The sequence below is a fragment of the Cervus elaphus genome, chromosome 9, assembly GCF_910594005.1.
Source record: "Cervus elaphus chromosome 9, mCerEla1.1, whole genome shotgun sequence".
In the NCBI taxonomy this organism is placed as follows: domain Eukaryota; kingdom Metazoa; phylum Chordata; class Mammalia; order Artiodactyla; family Cervidae; genus Cervus; species Cervus elaphus.
The window spans coordinates 22,952,140-22,964,773 of NC_057823.1; the positions used below are offsets into that span (position 1 = coordinate 22,952,140).

At 50.9% G+C, this 12,634-nt stretch overlaps 1 protein-coding gene across 4 annotated transcripts in view; it reads right to left on the minus strand.

Annotated features, from left to right (window-relative positions):
* The window catches only part of NFIC (nuclear factor I C), a 72,851-nt gene that overhangs the window by 24,245 nt on the left and 35,972 nt on the right, over window positions 1-12,634 (minus strand). For all 4 annotated transcript variants that reach the window (XM_043912016.1, XM_043912013.1, XM_043912015.1 and 1 more), the window contains exon 3: window positions 2,966-3,037. In XM_043912016.1, the coding sequence (XP_043767951.1) occupies window positions 2,966-3,037 (72 nt within the window). The remainder of the gene's footprint in view (window positions 1-2,965; window positions 3,038-12,634) is intronic.

A 12,634-nucleotide genomic window follows, 5' to 3' on the forward strand; every position in this document is an offset into this window, starting at 1 on the left:
AGAGAAGCCCTGACACTTGCCACCACATGGACGGACCCTGAGAACACGATGCTCAGTGAGAGAAGCAGACACAGAAGAACATACAGGGTGTGATTCCACTGATGGGAAACATCCAAACAGGCTGATCCACAGACACTGAGAGTGGATGAGTAGTTACCTAAGGAAGGGGAGTGACAAATGGAGATGGGGTTGCTTTGGGAGTAATGAAATGTTCTGGAACCAGACAGGTGATATGTGCACAGTTTGGTCAATGTATTTAATACCACCGAATGGTACATTTTAATATGGTTAAAATGATACATTTTATGTGTGTTGTACCACAATTTAAAAAAATTTTAAAGATCATTAAGTCAAACATGAGCTGTGTCAGGGGGTAGCAAGGTGGGGGAGCCTGATGGGGAGGGGACCTATTTTGCACAAAGGGCTCAGAGAAAGCTTTCCTGGGAGGGTGACATTCAACCAAGACATCAGGGTAGGAGTGGAAAATAGAAATGTGAGTTTGAATTTGAGAAGTGGCCTGACAGCCCCTGGCACAGTGAAACTGCCTTGTGAGAAGTTGGCTGCCTTGATTAGAATGATCTTAAACTCAATGTTTTGCCACCTGCCTGTGGGCTACAATGTTCCTGGCAGTGGGGATGGCTTATGCAAAGGCCCTAGGGTTGGAACATAGGACTTTTTTTTTTTTTGATGCACCACACAGTGTGTAGGGATTCCCTGGTAGCTCAGCTGGTAAATAATCCGCCTGCAATGCAGGAGGTCCTGGTTCGATTCCTGGGTTGGGAAGATCTGCTGGAGAAGGGATAGGCTACCCACTCCAGTATTCTTGGGCTTCCCTAGTGGCTCAGCTGGTAAAGAATCCTCCTGCAATGTGGGAGACCTGGGTTCGATCCCTGGGTTGGAAAGATGCCTTGGAGAAGAGACTGGATACCCATTCCAGTATTCTGGCCTGTATAGTCCATGGGGTAGCAGAGTCGGACACGACTGAATGACTTTCACTTTCACACAGCATACGGAAAATCCCTGACCGGGGATCGAACCTGCGTGCCCTGCAGTGGGAGCGTGGAACACTGGACCATCAGGGAAGTCCAAGGCCCTGGGGTGGGGACACACTTGGCGAATTGGAGGCTGACAGGGGCTGGAGCTGAAGGAGCCGGGAGAGTGGTCAGAACAGAGGTGGCAGCTTTTGGTTTCGAGGTGGTGTTGGGAGCAGTTTTTGTCCAGGCCCCTAGGGGGCAGCACTAGCCGCAGAGAGCGCAGAGCAGCGCCGGGCTCCCCCGCTGTCCGTCACTTAAGCCCCCTCCTTGCTTACGAGCTTTGTGTCCACCATTTATTGAGCAATTACTGCCTGCCCAGGCCCATGATGGAAGGCTGGGGACCACAACATTCCCGAGGAGGGCAGGGCGGTGGCTCCCAGTGTCCAGGGGAAGTGGCCATGGCCATTTCCTGCTGACCCAGCTGGCCAGCTGCTGTCAGCACGCCCCTCCACCCTCCCCCCACAGGGGTTTCCTGTTTGTGCAGCGCTCGCCCAGCTCCATCTCCAGGGGACTCCCTGGCGGGCGGGGAGGAAGTGACTTCCTCCACCAGACGCTGGAGCTCCCCATGGGACCCGGCCAAACGCCGCAGCCCCCGCCGCCTGCCTCGAACATCTGGCTTGGAGGGAGGCACGTGGGGATCACAGGAGGCCAAGGAGGACTCAGGTCACAGATGGCCAGAGAGATGTGGCCCGGGGGCCTGTGAGCCTCCTGGAACCGTCCAGCCTCCCTGTGCATGACTGTGACGGACGTTCCATGGGGGATGCCCTCACCCACCGCGTGTTTCTTCCCGTCTCCCTTTTCATCTCCCCTCTGTACCCGCTCCTGCTGTACTATCTCTCTAGTTTCCCTTTTCCTCTTTGCTTTATCCCTCCTCTCCTTTTTCTTTCTTTCTTTCTTTCTATAAATGTTTTTTTGAGCATGTGCTGTGTACTGTGTCCTATTCTAGGTACTGAGGACAGGGCAGTGATCAAGATAAACACCTCTGCCCTTTAGGAGGGGACGTTCCACCAGGTGAGATAAGCAAACACATATGCAATCACTAAGCAACTAAGCAAATACATACGCAATCACTAACTTCCTCTAAAGGAACTAAAACAGAGGGCTGGGATTGAGAGTGGCCAGGCGGCTTGAGCTAAGGAGCTCAGAGAAGATCTCTCTGAGAGGGAGGCATTTGAGCTAAGACTTGGGTGATCTGAGAGGGACAGAGCAGTTTCCTGTTCAGACAGAGGGTACAGCCTGTGCAAAGGCCCTGGGTGGTGCCTGGCGTATTGGAGGAGAAGTGAGGAGGTCCCCTGTGGCTGGACCAGAGTGAGCAAGGGGCAGAGAAGGAAAAGGTGGGGGATGGAGGGCATGGGGCAGGTTGTACAGGGCCTCCTGGTCTGCAGGAAGGACTTGAGCTTTTACCCTGAGGGATGTGGGTGGGGGAGGGGCAACACATGACTCAAGTGTTCACAGAAGCCCTCTGACCACTTTAGGGAAGACAGACTGTGAAGACAGGAGCCAGGGGATAAAGTAGAAGCAGGGCCTCTGCAGCTTCCAAAACTTTTCTGTCCTTCAGGCGTCTGCTCCCAGCCCTGATGCAGGCAAATTCTCCTGCTTCCCACCCCCCACCCCAACACAGAACTGACTTGTCCTACTCATTCACTGAACACCCTGTGAGACTGTTAGGGGAGCACCTCTGAGCCCAGATGCTGGAGCTCAGGGTCATGGGTTCCAACCCCAGCTCCCTGGATGCCCCTGGAAGGTTCATATGCCTCTTTGGGCCTCAGTCTCCTCCTCTGCAAAACAGAATAACAGCAGCACCTACTCCAGAGATGACTCAGACACTCATACAGGACCACACAGAACCCACAAACGGTGTTCCCAAGATTACTCCTAAATAAAAGATGGGAATGCAACCGTGTCTTCCACCCTGCCACCTCCAGACTCACCCAGTGTGATGGGCTTGCTGTCCTCCTGGTCGGAGCCCATCCCTGCCCGGGGACTGCCACTCTGCTCTGCATCTGCAAAGAAAGGGAGGGGGAATTGGTGACATCGCCACAGGGGTTCCCATCCCGAGGGGAGGAGGCATCAGCCCAGCACTAGCTGGGACCAGCACCATGGAGACCGCGGTCTGGAGCATGGCATGGCCCCTTCCCTGGCTGCTGCCACAGAGGGTCGTGAATGTCTTCTGTCACTGGGGTCACGGGTGAGAGCCCAAGTGCAGGAGCTGGCTCGGTCATAGGGAAGTACTCTCTGAGCCTCAGTTTCCTCTTCTGTCAAGTAAGGATAGCTCATTTAATCCTGCCTCCACTGTATAAGGTGGGAACCCTCATGCCCATTTTACAGATGGGAAAACTGAGGGCCAGACAGGTGAGTCCTTGACCCCTCAGGATCCCTCCCATCTTCCTCTGCCTTGAGTCCCAGGAGCCCAGCCCATGGTCTTGGGTTGGTATTCAGGGTCCCCAGAGAGGGGGCTGAGGGGCACATTTCCACAGCTGTGATGTCCCCCTCCCCTGCCCAACTTGAGGGCTCCCTCCCACCCCGGCGCCCGCCCCCCCCATCTTATCTAAAAATAATCAGGCTCCTTGGCAGCCTGGTGAAGCAGACAGACGCTGAGCTCAGCGTTATTGGCTCCAGAGAACTAGATGGAGGGCGAGTCACGCCAGCCCCCTCTGCAGTCCCCACCCCCACCCTCCACCCTGGGTTGGGGGCAGGGGAGCACATGGCCAAAGCCCAGTCGGGCAGAACCCCTACAGCCCTATCCATTTATGTCTCAGGTCAAGGGCTAAGGTGGCGGGAAGCACCATCAAATGACGGAGAAAGAATCAGGCCCCTGCCACCTGCCACACTCCAAGCCCAGGGCTGTTCGCTGTGTGACCTCAGGCAAGTTGCTTACCTGCCCTGAGCCTCAGGCAAGTTGCTTACCTGCCTTCAGCTTCTTTCAAATGTGTGAAAGCATTTCACAGGCCCGACTGGGTTGCCAGGAGGTGGCAAGGGGATATTAACAGTATATATTAAGCACTTAGGGCATATTGAGTTCTATATACATGGTAACATCTATCCCATTATTATTATTATTTTTAAGTCCCTAAGATGACCATAGATATGGCGCTTTGTTGTTCTCATTTCATACCTTCCCTTAAATCATTAAGAGCCACTTATCTGGCATTATTAGTGTACCCATTTTTTGGACAAGGAAAATAGATGGTTAGAATGACGAAAAAGTGCCTACACTACACCACTTGTTGTTATTTTTTTATAGTAGTGTATCATTTTATTTCACTTACTTTTTAACCCCCCACCCCCAACCAGGGGAGTGACTTGTGGGGATCTTAGTTCCCTGGTCAGGGATCAAACCCGTGGTCCTGGCAATGGAAGCACAGAATCCTAACCACTGGCCCACTGGGGAAGCCTCTCCTTGTTAGTTTAATTCATACTCTGCACATGCATCCAGACGTGCAGCGCGGCCAACGTAAACTGCTTGGCATCTGCCGTTCGGTGCCTGAGTTCCCATCCCAGCTCTGGGAGCACCCGAGGTCACGTGGTCCTGGGGAGGTCGCTTCCCCTCCTGGGGCCTCGGTTCACCCAGGGTTGCTGAGGATAATCGTAATGATGACGCTGCTCACGACAGTCACTGATCCCGCACCATTTGCCTGGCATGGAACCTGCAGCTTTGTATACACACTGCGCTGAGCACCTGCTGGAGGCCAAGACCGTGGATGCTGTAAAAAGCCTAGGAGTGCCCCACCACCACCCCGCCTCAGCTTCCCATCCCCGACAGAAGCGCATGCAGGCAGGCCTCCTTGGCTTGGCTGAGCAGCCCCCCGTGTGGCCAGCTGGGCTGGGCAAGGCTGGACAGCAGCGAGGGGATTGTGCCCGGCTGGGCCCCACGCCCCGTGGCAACTCCTGGGCTGGGCAGCCAGCGGCCCCTTGGAGCCAGCCTGTCCTGCTTGAATGGGCGCGTGGCTGGGCACGGGTGGCCACTGTTGGGAAGGGCCCAGCCTGGGCAGCCAGCCTTTGGGCTCCAGGCCTCGGGCACAGACCCTCTTCCAGAACCGGCGCCCATACGGACTCAGCAGGCAGCGGTGCCCGACTGGCACTCAGGCGCCTACCCAAGGAGGTAGGGGTATTTCTCAAGTGCTGTCTGTGTGTTCCTGCTTTGGAACCAGGCAGCCGGGCCTGCGGGCCTCTCCCCGTGCCTCACTCCCCGCACCTGTGAAACGGGCACCGTGACAGCGTCTCCCTCAGAGCTGTAAGCACGTCGCCCACCAGAGTAGAGTTTCATCACTGTTGTTACTGTCTGGCTGTTTCTGCCTTGGGTGCCTTTACTTCCTATGGACTGAAAGCCATGGCGCTAGTTATGGCTGGCTCTAGTCTGGCGCCCTTACCCTTTGCTCTTGACCTCAGGCCGGCCATATCATGTGTCTGAGCCTCACCTTCCTCATCTGTAAAATGAGGATATAACACAACCCACCTCCCAGGGTTTGTCAGGACTCCATGTCAGCTAATAACAATTGTAAAATGTTGGTGCCAAACTGACATTCAATACATGGTAGGTTTGGGGGACCTAAATGAGAGTGTGTTTTTAATTTAAGTTTCTTTCCCTTTTTTTTCTTATGGAAAAAAAATTGGTTAAGGCCTTTCTTTCTTTCAACTGCACAGCATGCAGGGTCTTAGTTCCCTGACCATGGACCAAACCCACACTTCCTGTAGGGGAAGCATGGAGTCTTAACCACTGGACCACCAGGGAAGTCCTTTTAATTTAGGTTTCTAATTGATCATTGCTAAAATTTAGAAATGGAATTGCTTTGGGGGTTTTAAGCTTGTTGGAGAAGGAAACAATAATTCATTCTAGTATTCTTGCCTGAGAAATCCCAAGGACAGAGGAGCCTGGCGGGCTATAGTCCACGGGGTTGCAAAAGAGTCCAACATGACTTAGTGACTAAACAACAACAACAAAATTTTGTATCCTGCAACCTTGCTGAATTCACATATTAGTTCTAAGGTTGCACCCCCTTTTTTTTATGGATTGCTTGGGATTACCTATGTAGACAACTGTATTACTTGCAAGCAGAGCTAATTTTATTTCTTCCTTCCCAATCAGTAAGCCTCTGATTTTTTTTCTTGCCTTATTGCACTGGCTAGGCCTTCCAAAACCCTGTCGACTACAAGTGGTGGGGGCAGGTGTCCTCGTCTTGCTTTTGATCTTAGAGGAAACCCATTCAGTCTCTCACCACCAAGAACTATGTTAGCTGTGGGTTTCTGCAAATTCCTTTACTGGGTTGAAGAAGCTCACTCCCCCCACCCTCTTCCTATCTGTTTCCTATACTCTGGGGAGTTCTTTTTAAATTTAAATAAGTATAGTTTCTAAATGATATGATGCTGTACTTGTATGACATCTTATTAAAAATTTTTTTAATTTGATTTTTAGATTGTTTTGAAATATACATTACACATACTCTACCATTTAACTGTTTCTAAGTGTATAGGTTAGTGGCACTAAGTCGGTTCAGACTGTCTTGTGACCATTCCACCATCTGTCTCCAGAACTTTCTTATCTTCTCAAACCGAAACTCTGTTCCCATGAAACACTGACTCTCTGTCCCCTCCCCTAACCCCTGCCCCCCCACCATCTACTTATCTCAACAGATTTGACTTCTTCTGTGCCTGTGTTCTCTCACTGAGCATCACGTCCTCTGAGGTTCATCCACATTGTAGCAGGCGTCAGAACCTCCTTCCTTTCTATTATGCCATCTTATTTTTAATCATCCCTAAAAACCTCAAACTATTTCTCACCCACCTGCTGACCACTTGCCAGTCATTTGGTTTCTGGAAACTCCCAATCTTCTGCAGCTGTCCAGTGTGGGAGCCCCAAGCGACATGTGACTTGAAATTTAAATTGGCTAAACTGAAATTAAATGCAATTTTCAGGACTTCAGCCGTGCCAGTTACCTTTCAATATTGGATAGACACACTTGGTCAGTGGTGACTGAATTGGCCAGCACTGAACACACCATCATCACAGACAGTTCTATCAGGCTGAGCTGCTCTGGATATTTCCATGAAAAATCAGAAAAAGACAGAGCACAGATAATTCTCCCACCTCCTTTCTACTTAGAGACCCAGAGTGGATAATGGCTAAAGTCTGGCTAATGTCCAACATCCCAGTCCCCAAGCGGGCAGCTTTCATTTGTTGAGCTTTTACTGTTATGAGCTTCATGGCACTATCTGACTAAATCTGCCCAGTTGATGAGGTTTGTAAACTGAGGCCCAGCTCAGAGAGTCTATATTTCAAAGTTGATGTCTTTGCAAAGAAATTGCCTAGCACAGAGGGACTTGACTGGGGCATTCCTGCTCCCCAAAACGATGTCTAGGGACATCTGTGGTTGTCATGACTGGGGAAGGAGCTCCTGGCATTGAGGGGTTGGGCCAGGGATGCTGGCCTGGGAGAATCCCACCAAGAGTTGCCCAGCCTCCAATGTCTGGACTGGGGAGGGAGTCCAGTCCAGATCCAGCCATTCTCAGTAGGAGCAAAAACTGGCTCTTGGGCTTTTATCTTTTTTTTTTTAATAAAACACAGATATATAGACATAGATACAATATATAAATAGATATATAATATACCTGTACTATTAAAAATCTCATGAGGTTCACTGATTAGGGGAAAATCTGTCTAAAAAGGCTTTTTGTGTGTGTGCTAAGTCGCTTCAGTCTTGTCCAACTCTTTGCAACCCTGTGGACTGTTGCCCGCCAGGCTCCTCTGTCTACGGGATTCTCCAAGCAAGAATTCTCCAGGAGGGTTGCCATGCCCTCCTCCAGGGTATCTTCCCAAGCCAGGGATCAAACCCACAGGTTCTTTACCACTAGTGCTACCTGGGAAGCCAAAAAAGACTGTTTAGGGGGAGGTAATAATGAAAGAAAAGTGTCTTGTACAATTTTAAAGGGTTGTCAAAAGAGAAAGAATATGCAACAGAGACCAGAAGTGACCTACAAGGTCTAAGGCATTTACTTTATTCAAAGTCTGCCAACTTCTGCTGTGTGTGCTCGACATCTCTGAGCCTCCATCTCCTCATCCACAAAACCAGAGCTGAACTGCAACACTGTTTACCTCTATCCTGTGAGCACTTGGCAAACTGACTGCCAAGCACCTCTGGGTGCCACCTGCCTGGGGGAATCAGCAACAAACAAGATGAGCAGAGTTCTCTGCCCTCATGGTACTGATGTCCTAATGGTGGCGTGCCAGGCAATCAACAAGTAAGCAAGTTAACCAGGAGTGTGTAATCTCAGGCTGGGTCAGGTGCAAGGGAGGTCATTCAACCCAGAGATGACAGTGGCAGCCCCTGGTGGGTGAAGGACTGTGACTGGAGATCCTGGGAGGGTCATCCAGCCCACATGGTGTGAATCGGTACATTCCAGTAATTAATACTTAGTGAGTCACCCCTTTGGCTGTGTTGGGATGCATGTTTCACCTCCACTGACTCATCTAATCTTCGAAACTCTCCCAGGAGGGATGTGTGGTTATCACCCCCATTTTCCAGATGGGGAAACTGAGGCACAAAGTGAGGTGGCAACGTATGCAAACTCACACAACACCAGGTGGCAGCAATGGGACCCGGGATCAGCGCCCCAGACACCCTGAGGCCTCACGTTTGGGTTCGGTGCTTTTGACTAGGAGGGATCCAGTGGGATCCCTTGGAGGGGGCTCACTACCCCCTGACAGAACCCCTTCTTTGTCAGTAGTTTGGGGTGATTCCCCCATGTTTGAACCCTGTTGTCTGACCAGATAAAGCCCCTAGCTGGAGGTCCCCTGATGCTCAGCTTTTGCCAAAGTTCCTTCTCTTACTAATTGTGGTGTTGGGACAGCTGGGGGCAGTGGGGAACAGCCATTTCATTTATGCCAACAAGTCCCTCATGGGAGAAGAGCCCCCAGACCCTAATGTCCATGGGAGCAGATGCCCCAGACCCTGCTGCATGGGTCAAGGAAACTGCAGATCACCCTCACCTCACTGAGCAGAGAGCTAAGGTATAGAGTGAGAAGACAGGAGGGGATGATACTAAAGAATAATAATAACAAAACAGTGGCAACGACCAAGCACAGACAGCCTACCAGAGGCCAGGCGTCAGGCTGTGCATTTGACAGTCCTATCTAACACCCTGCAGCCATCCTTGACTGAGGCTGGCAACCACACGTTACCCAGAGAGGGTAAGTAAGTTACCCAAGGTCACACAGCAAGGAAAGCTGAGGGGCCAACCCGGATTTATCTGCTCCTCTCTTAAAGAATCTATCCGTAGAAAACCCTAATTTAAAAAGATACATGCACCTCAATGTTCACAGCAGCACTGCTTACAGCAGCCAGGACACGGAGACCACCGGAGTGTCCACAGACAGATGACTGGATAGAGACAATGTGGGGTATACACACAACGCAATACTATTTGGCCATAAAAAGAATGAAATAAATGCCATGTGCAGCAACATGCATGGACCTAGAGATGATCATACTAAGTGAAGTCAGACACAGAAAGACAAATATCAAATGATGTCACTTACATGCCGAATCCAATATAAAAGATGAAATAAATGAACTTGATTTACAGAACAGAAACAGATTTCAAAAATAAAATTATGGTTACCAAAGGAGAAACATGATGGGGAGGAATAAATTAGGAGTCTGGGATTAACATACACTGTAAGTGCATGTGTGCTAAGTCACCTCAGCCGTGTCTGACTCTTTGCGATCCCATCGACCACAGCCCGCCAGGCTCCTCTGTCTATGTGATTCTCCAGGAAAGTAACTGGAGTGGGTTGCCATGCCCTCCTCCAGGGGATCTTCCTGACCCAGGGATCAAACCAGCATCTCTCAGGTCTCCTGAATTGGCAGGTGAGTTCTTTACCACTAGCACCACCTGAAAAGCCTTAACTTATGCACGACTATATATAAGACAGATAAACAACAAGGACCTACTGAACAGCACAGGAAACTGTACTCAGCATTCTGTAATAACCTATAGGGGAAATGAATCTGAAAATAACAGATACATGTAAATGCATAACTGAATCGCTTTGCTGTACCTTTGAAACTAATACAACACTAATACAACTAATACAACACTGTAAGTCAACTATTCTCCAGTAAAATTTATTTTTAGAAAGAGGGGCCAGGGGAAACATCCTTGAATGTCTCACTGAATTTTATATCATGCCAATTGCTGGCTTTAAGACATTTGCCTGTTGACAAGCTTTCTCCTGACCTGCTGCCATCCCCGGAGTCCCCCACTGCCCATCCCCGAAGACGTGATTTTCTGCAGCCCCACTCAGATCAGGCATTCGATCTGGCACTTGGTGATGCTCAGATTACATTCCTGACTATGTGAGAAAAACGTGGACACTCCAGAGAAGTACCCCAGAACCAAAATGCACGTTCTCGACCACCGAGTAGGGGACCTGGAGAGCAGGGCACCTACAGATGTGCCTTGGGTGTCCACAGACTCTGCCTGACCCTGGGGTTTGTAGTCAAAGAGCGTGAGCCTTGCTGTGGGCCTCTCAGGCAGCTGTGGGACTCCTCAGCTCCTCATGAAGAACAAGCTGTGGGTCCCAAACTTGTATGATTCTGGAGCATGTTTTAGAAGCTGGAGTCCTGGAGCCCTCCTGTGTTGGAGAACCAGCCCTGACACAAGTTGGCCTGTGACCTGGGATGAATCAGGCCTCTTCTCTCTCTGAGCCTCAGTTTTCCCCATCTATAAAGTGGGCTTTCTCTGTTGCTGCCTTACTTTATATGGGTGTGAGGATGAAATCAGAGGAGCCTCAGGAGGGGAGGGGTCCATCACAGTCTAAAGGATAAATACTATTTGTGACAGCATATTTCCAAGCTCAGAAGTTACATGAACTTTGTCCCTCCTCTGCCCACAGCCCTCCAGGGCTCTCACCTCCCTTGGGGTAAAAGCCCGGGTCCTCCTTGTGGCTCATAAGGCCCTGCACCACCTGCCCCATCCCCTCTCTCCCCTCCCCTTCTCCTTTTCTCCCCCTCGCTCACTCTGTTCCGGCCACACGGGCCTCCTAGCTGTTCCTCTAACATCGTCCTGCCCCAGGGCCTTTGCACCGGCTGTGTCCACTGCCTAGAACACTGTTCCCTCTGTATCTACGTGGCTCACATTCTCTCCTGTCTCTGGAACCTTCCTGAAAGGTTTCTTCTCTGAGAGACACTCAAAGCTCTCTAGCACCACTCCCAAAGCGCAGCTAACCACGCTCATGCTAGTATAAGTGAGACTGGCCCTGAACAGACAGCGGACGTGTTTCAAGCGACACCCTGACTTGGCCCGGCACCAGTTCTCTCAACTTCCCAGGTCCGCGGGGTGTTTGTCGGCAGCCGGAACGTCATCACCTCCCGTGGCCTTTCCTTCAAACAAACACATGATCACAGCGGCAACAGAAATGTAAACTGGATCCCATTGACAGAGTGTACAAACTGTTCTTTCCTGTCCGTGGCCACGAGCCCAAATTTGGTCTGTCCCAGCCCGTGACAAAGGCGCCGCCATGGCCTTTGGTTCAGCCCTTCCTGCCCTGGAGCACCCGCCCCCACCCACCCCCACCCCCCCGCACCAGACAACTCTCGCTGTCCTGGTGGCTGAGGCTCCAGCAGTTCCTAACTGGGAGATCCAGACACCGCCCTGGCGTTCATCTCCCAGATGTTTACTGACCACCTATGCTTGCTAGGCACTGGGGAAGTGGCAAGGAGCCAAGGGAGGGAAGACAGACAGGAAGCGAGCCCACAGAAGGAGACCGAGATAATTTCGCTGGTTCTAAGTTCCACCGATGCAATAAAGCTGGGTCAGGGGACAGAGAATGGCTGGAGCGGGCGGAGGTGACTTTTAACCAAAAAGTCAGGTGAAAGCTCTCTATAAACACGTAGGAAAGGGAAGGAGCCAGCTGTGTGGAGAGCTGAGGGCAGATGGCATGACAAGTGCAAAGGCCCTGGGGCAGGAACAAACATAGGATGTTTGAGGAACAGAGCATGTGGCCCAAACGCGGTACACAAAGCCAGGAGACCTCAGGCCACTCAGGGCACCGCCCCCCACCCCATCCTGGGCCTTGTGGGATGCTTCGATTTTGGTCGCAAGGGTGATGACTGGATCTATTTTGCATTTTAAAATGTCTCTGGCTATGAGGATGTGGAGAAATTGGAACCCTTGTGCACTGCTGGTGGGAACATAAGATGGTGCAGCCGTGGTAAATAGCTTGGCACAAGTCCCTCCAAAAGTTAAACATAGAATCACCATGTGACCCATGCCTATGTCTATACCCCAAAGAACTGAAAACAGGGCTCAAGCAGATACTTGCCCACCCATGTTCACAGCAGCTAGACTCAGAGAAGTCAAAAGATAGAAACACACCAAGAGTCCATCAAAGCATAAAGGATAAACATATTGTGGTCCAGCCATGCAGTGGAATATTACTCAGCCTTAAAAAGGAAGGAGGTTCTGGCACCTGCTACAATGTGAATGGACGTTGACGATGTGATGCTTAGTGAGAGAAGCCAGACACAGAAGGACAAATACTGTCTGGTTCCACTCATAGGAGGTCCTCGAGGAGTCACAGCCACATAGAGAGGAAGTAGATG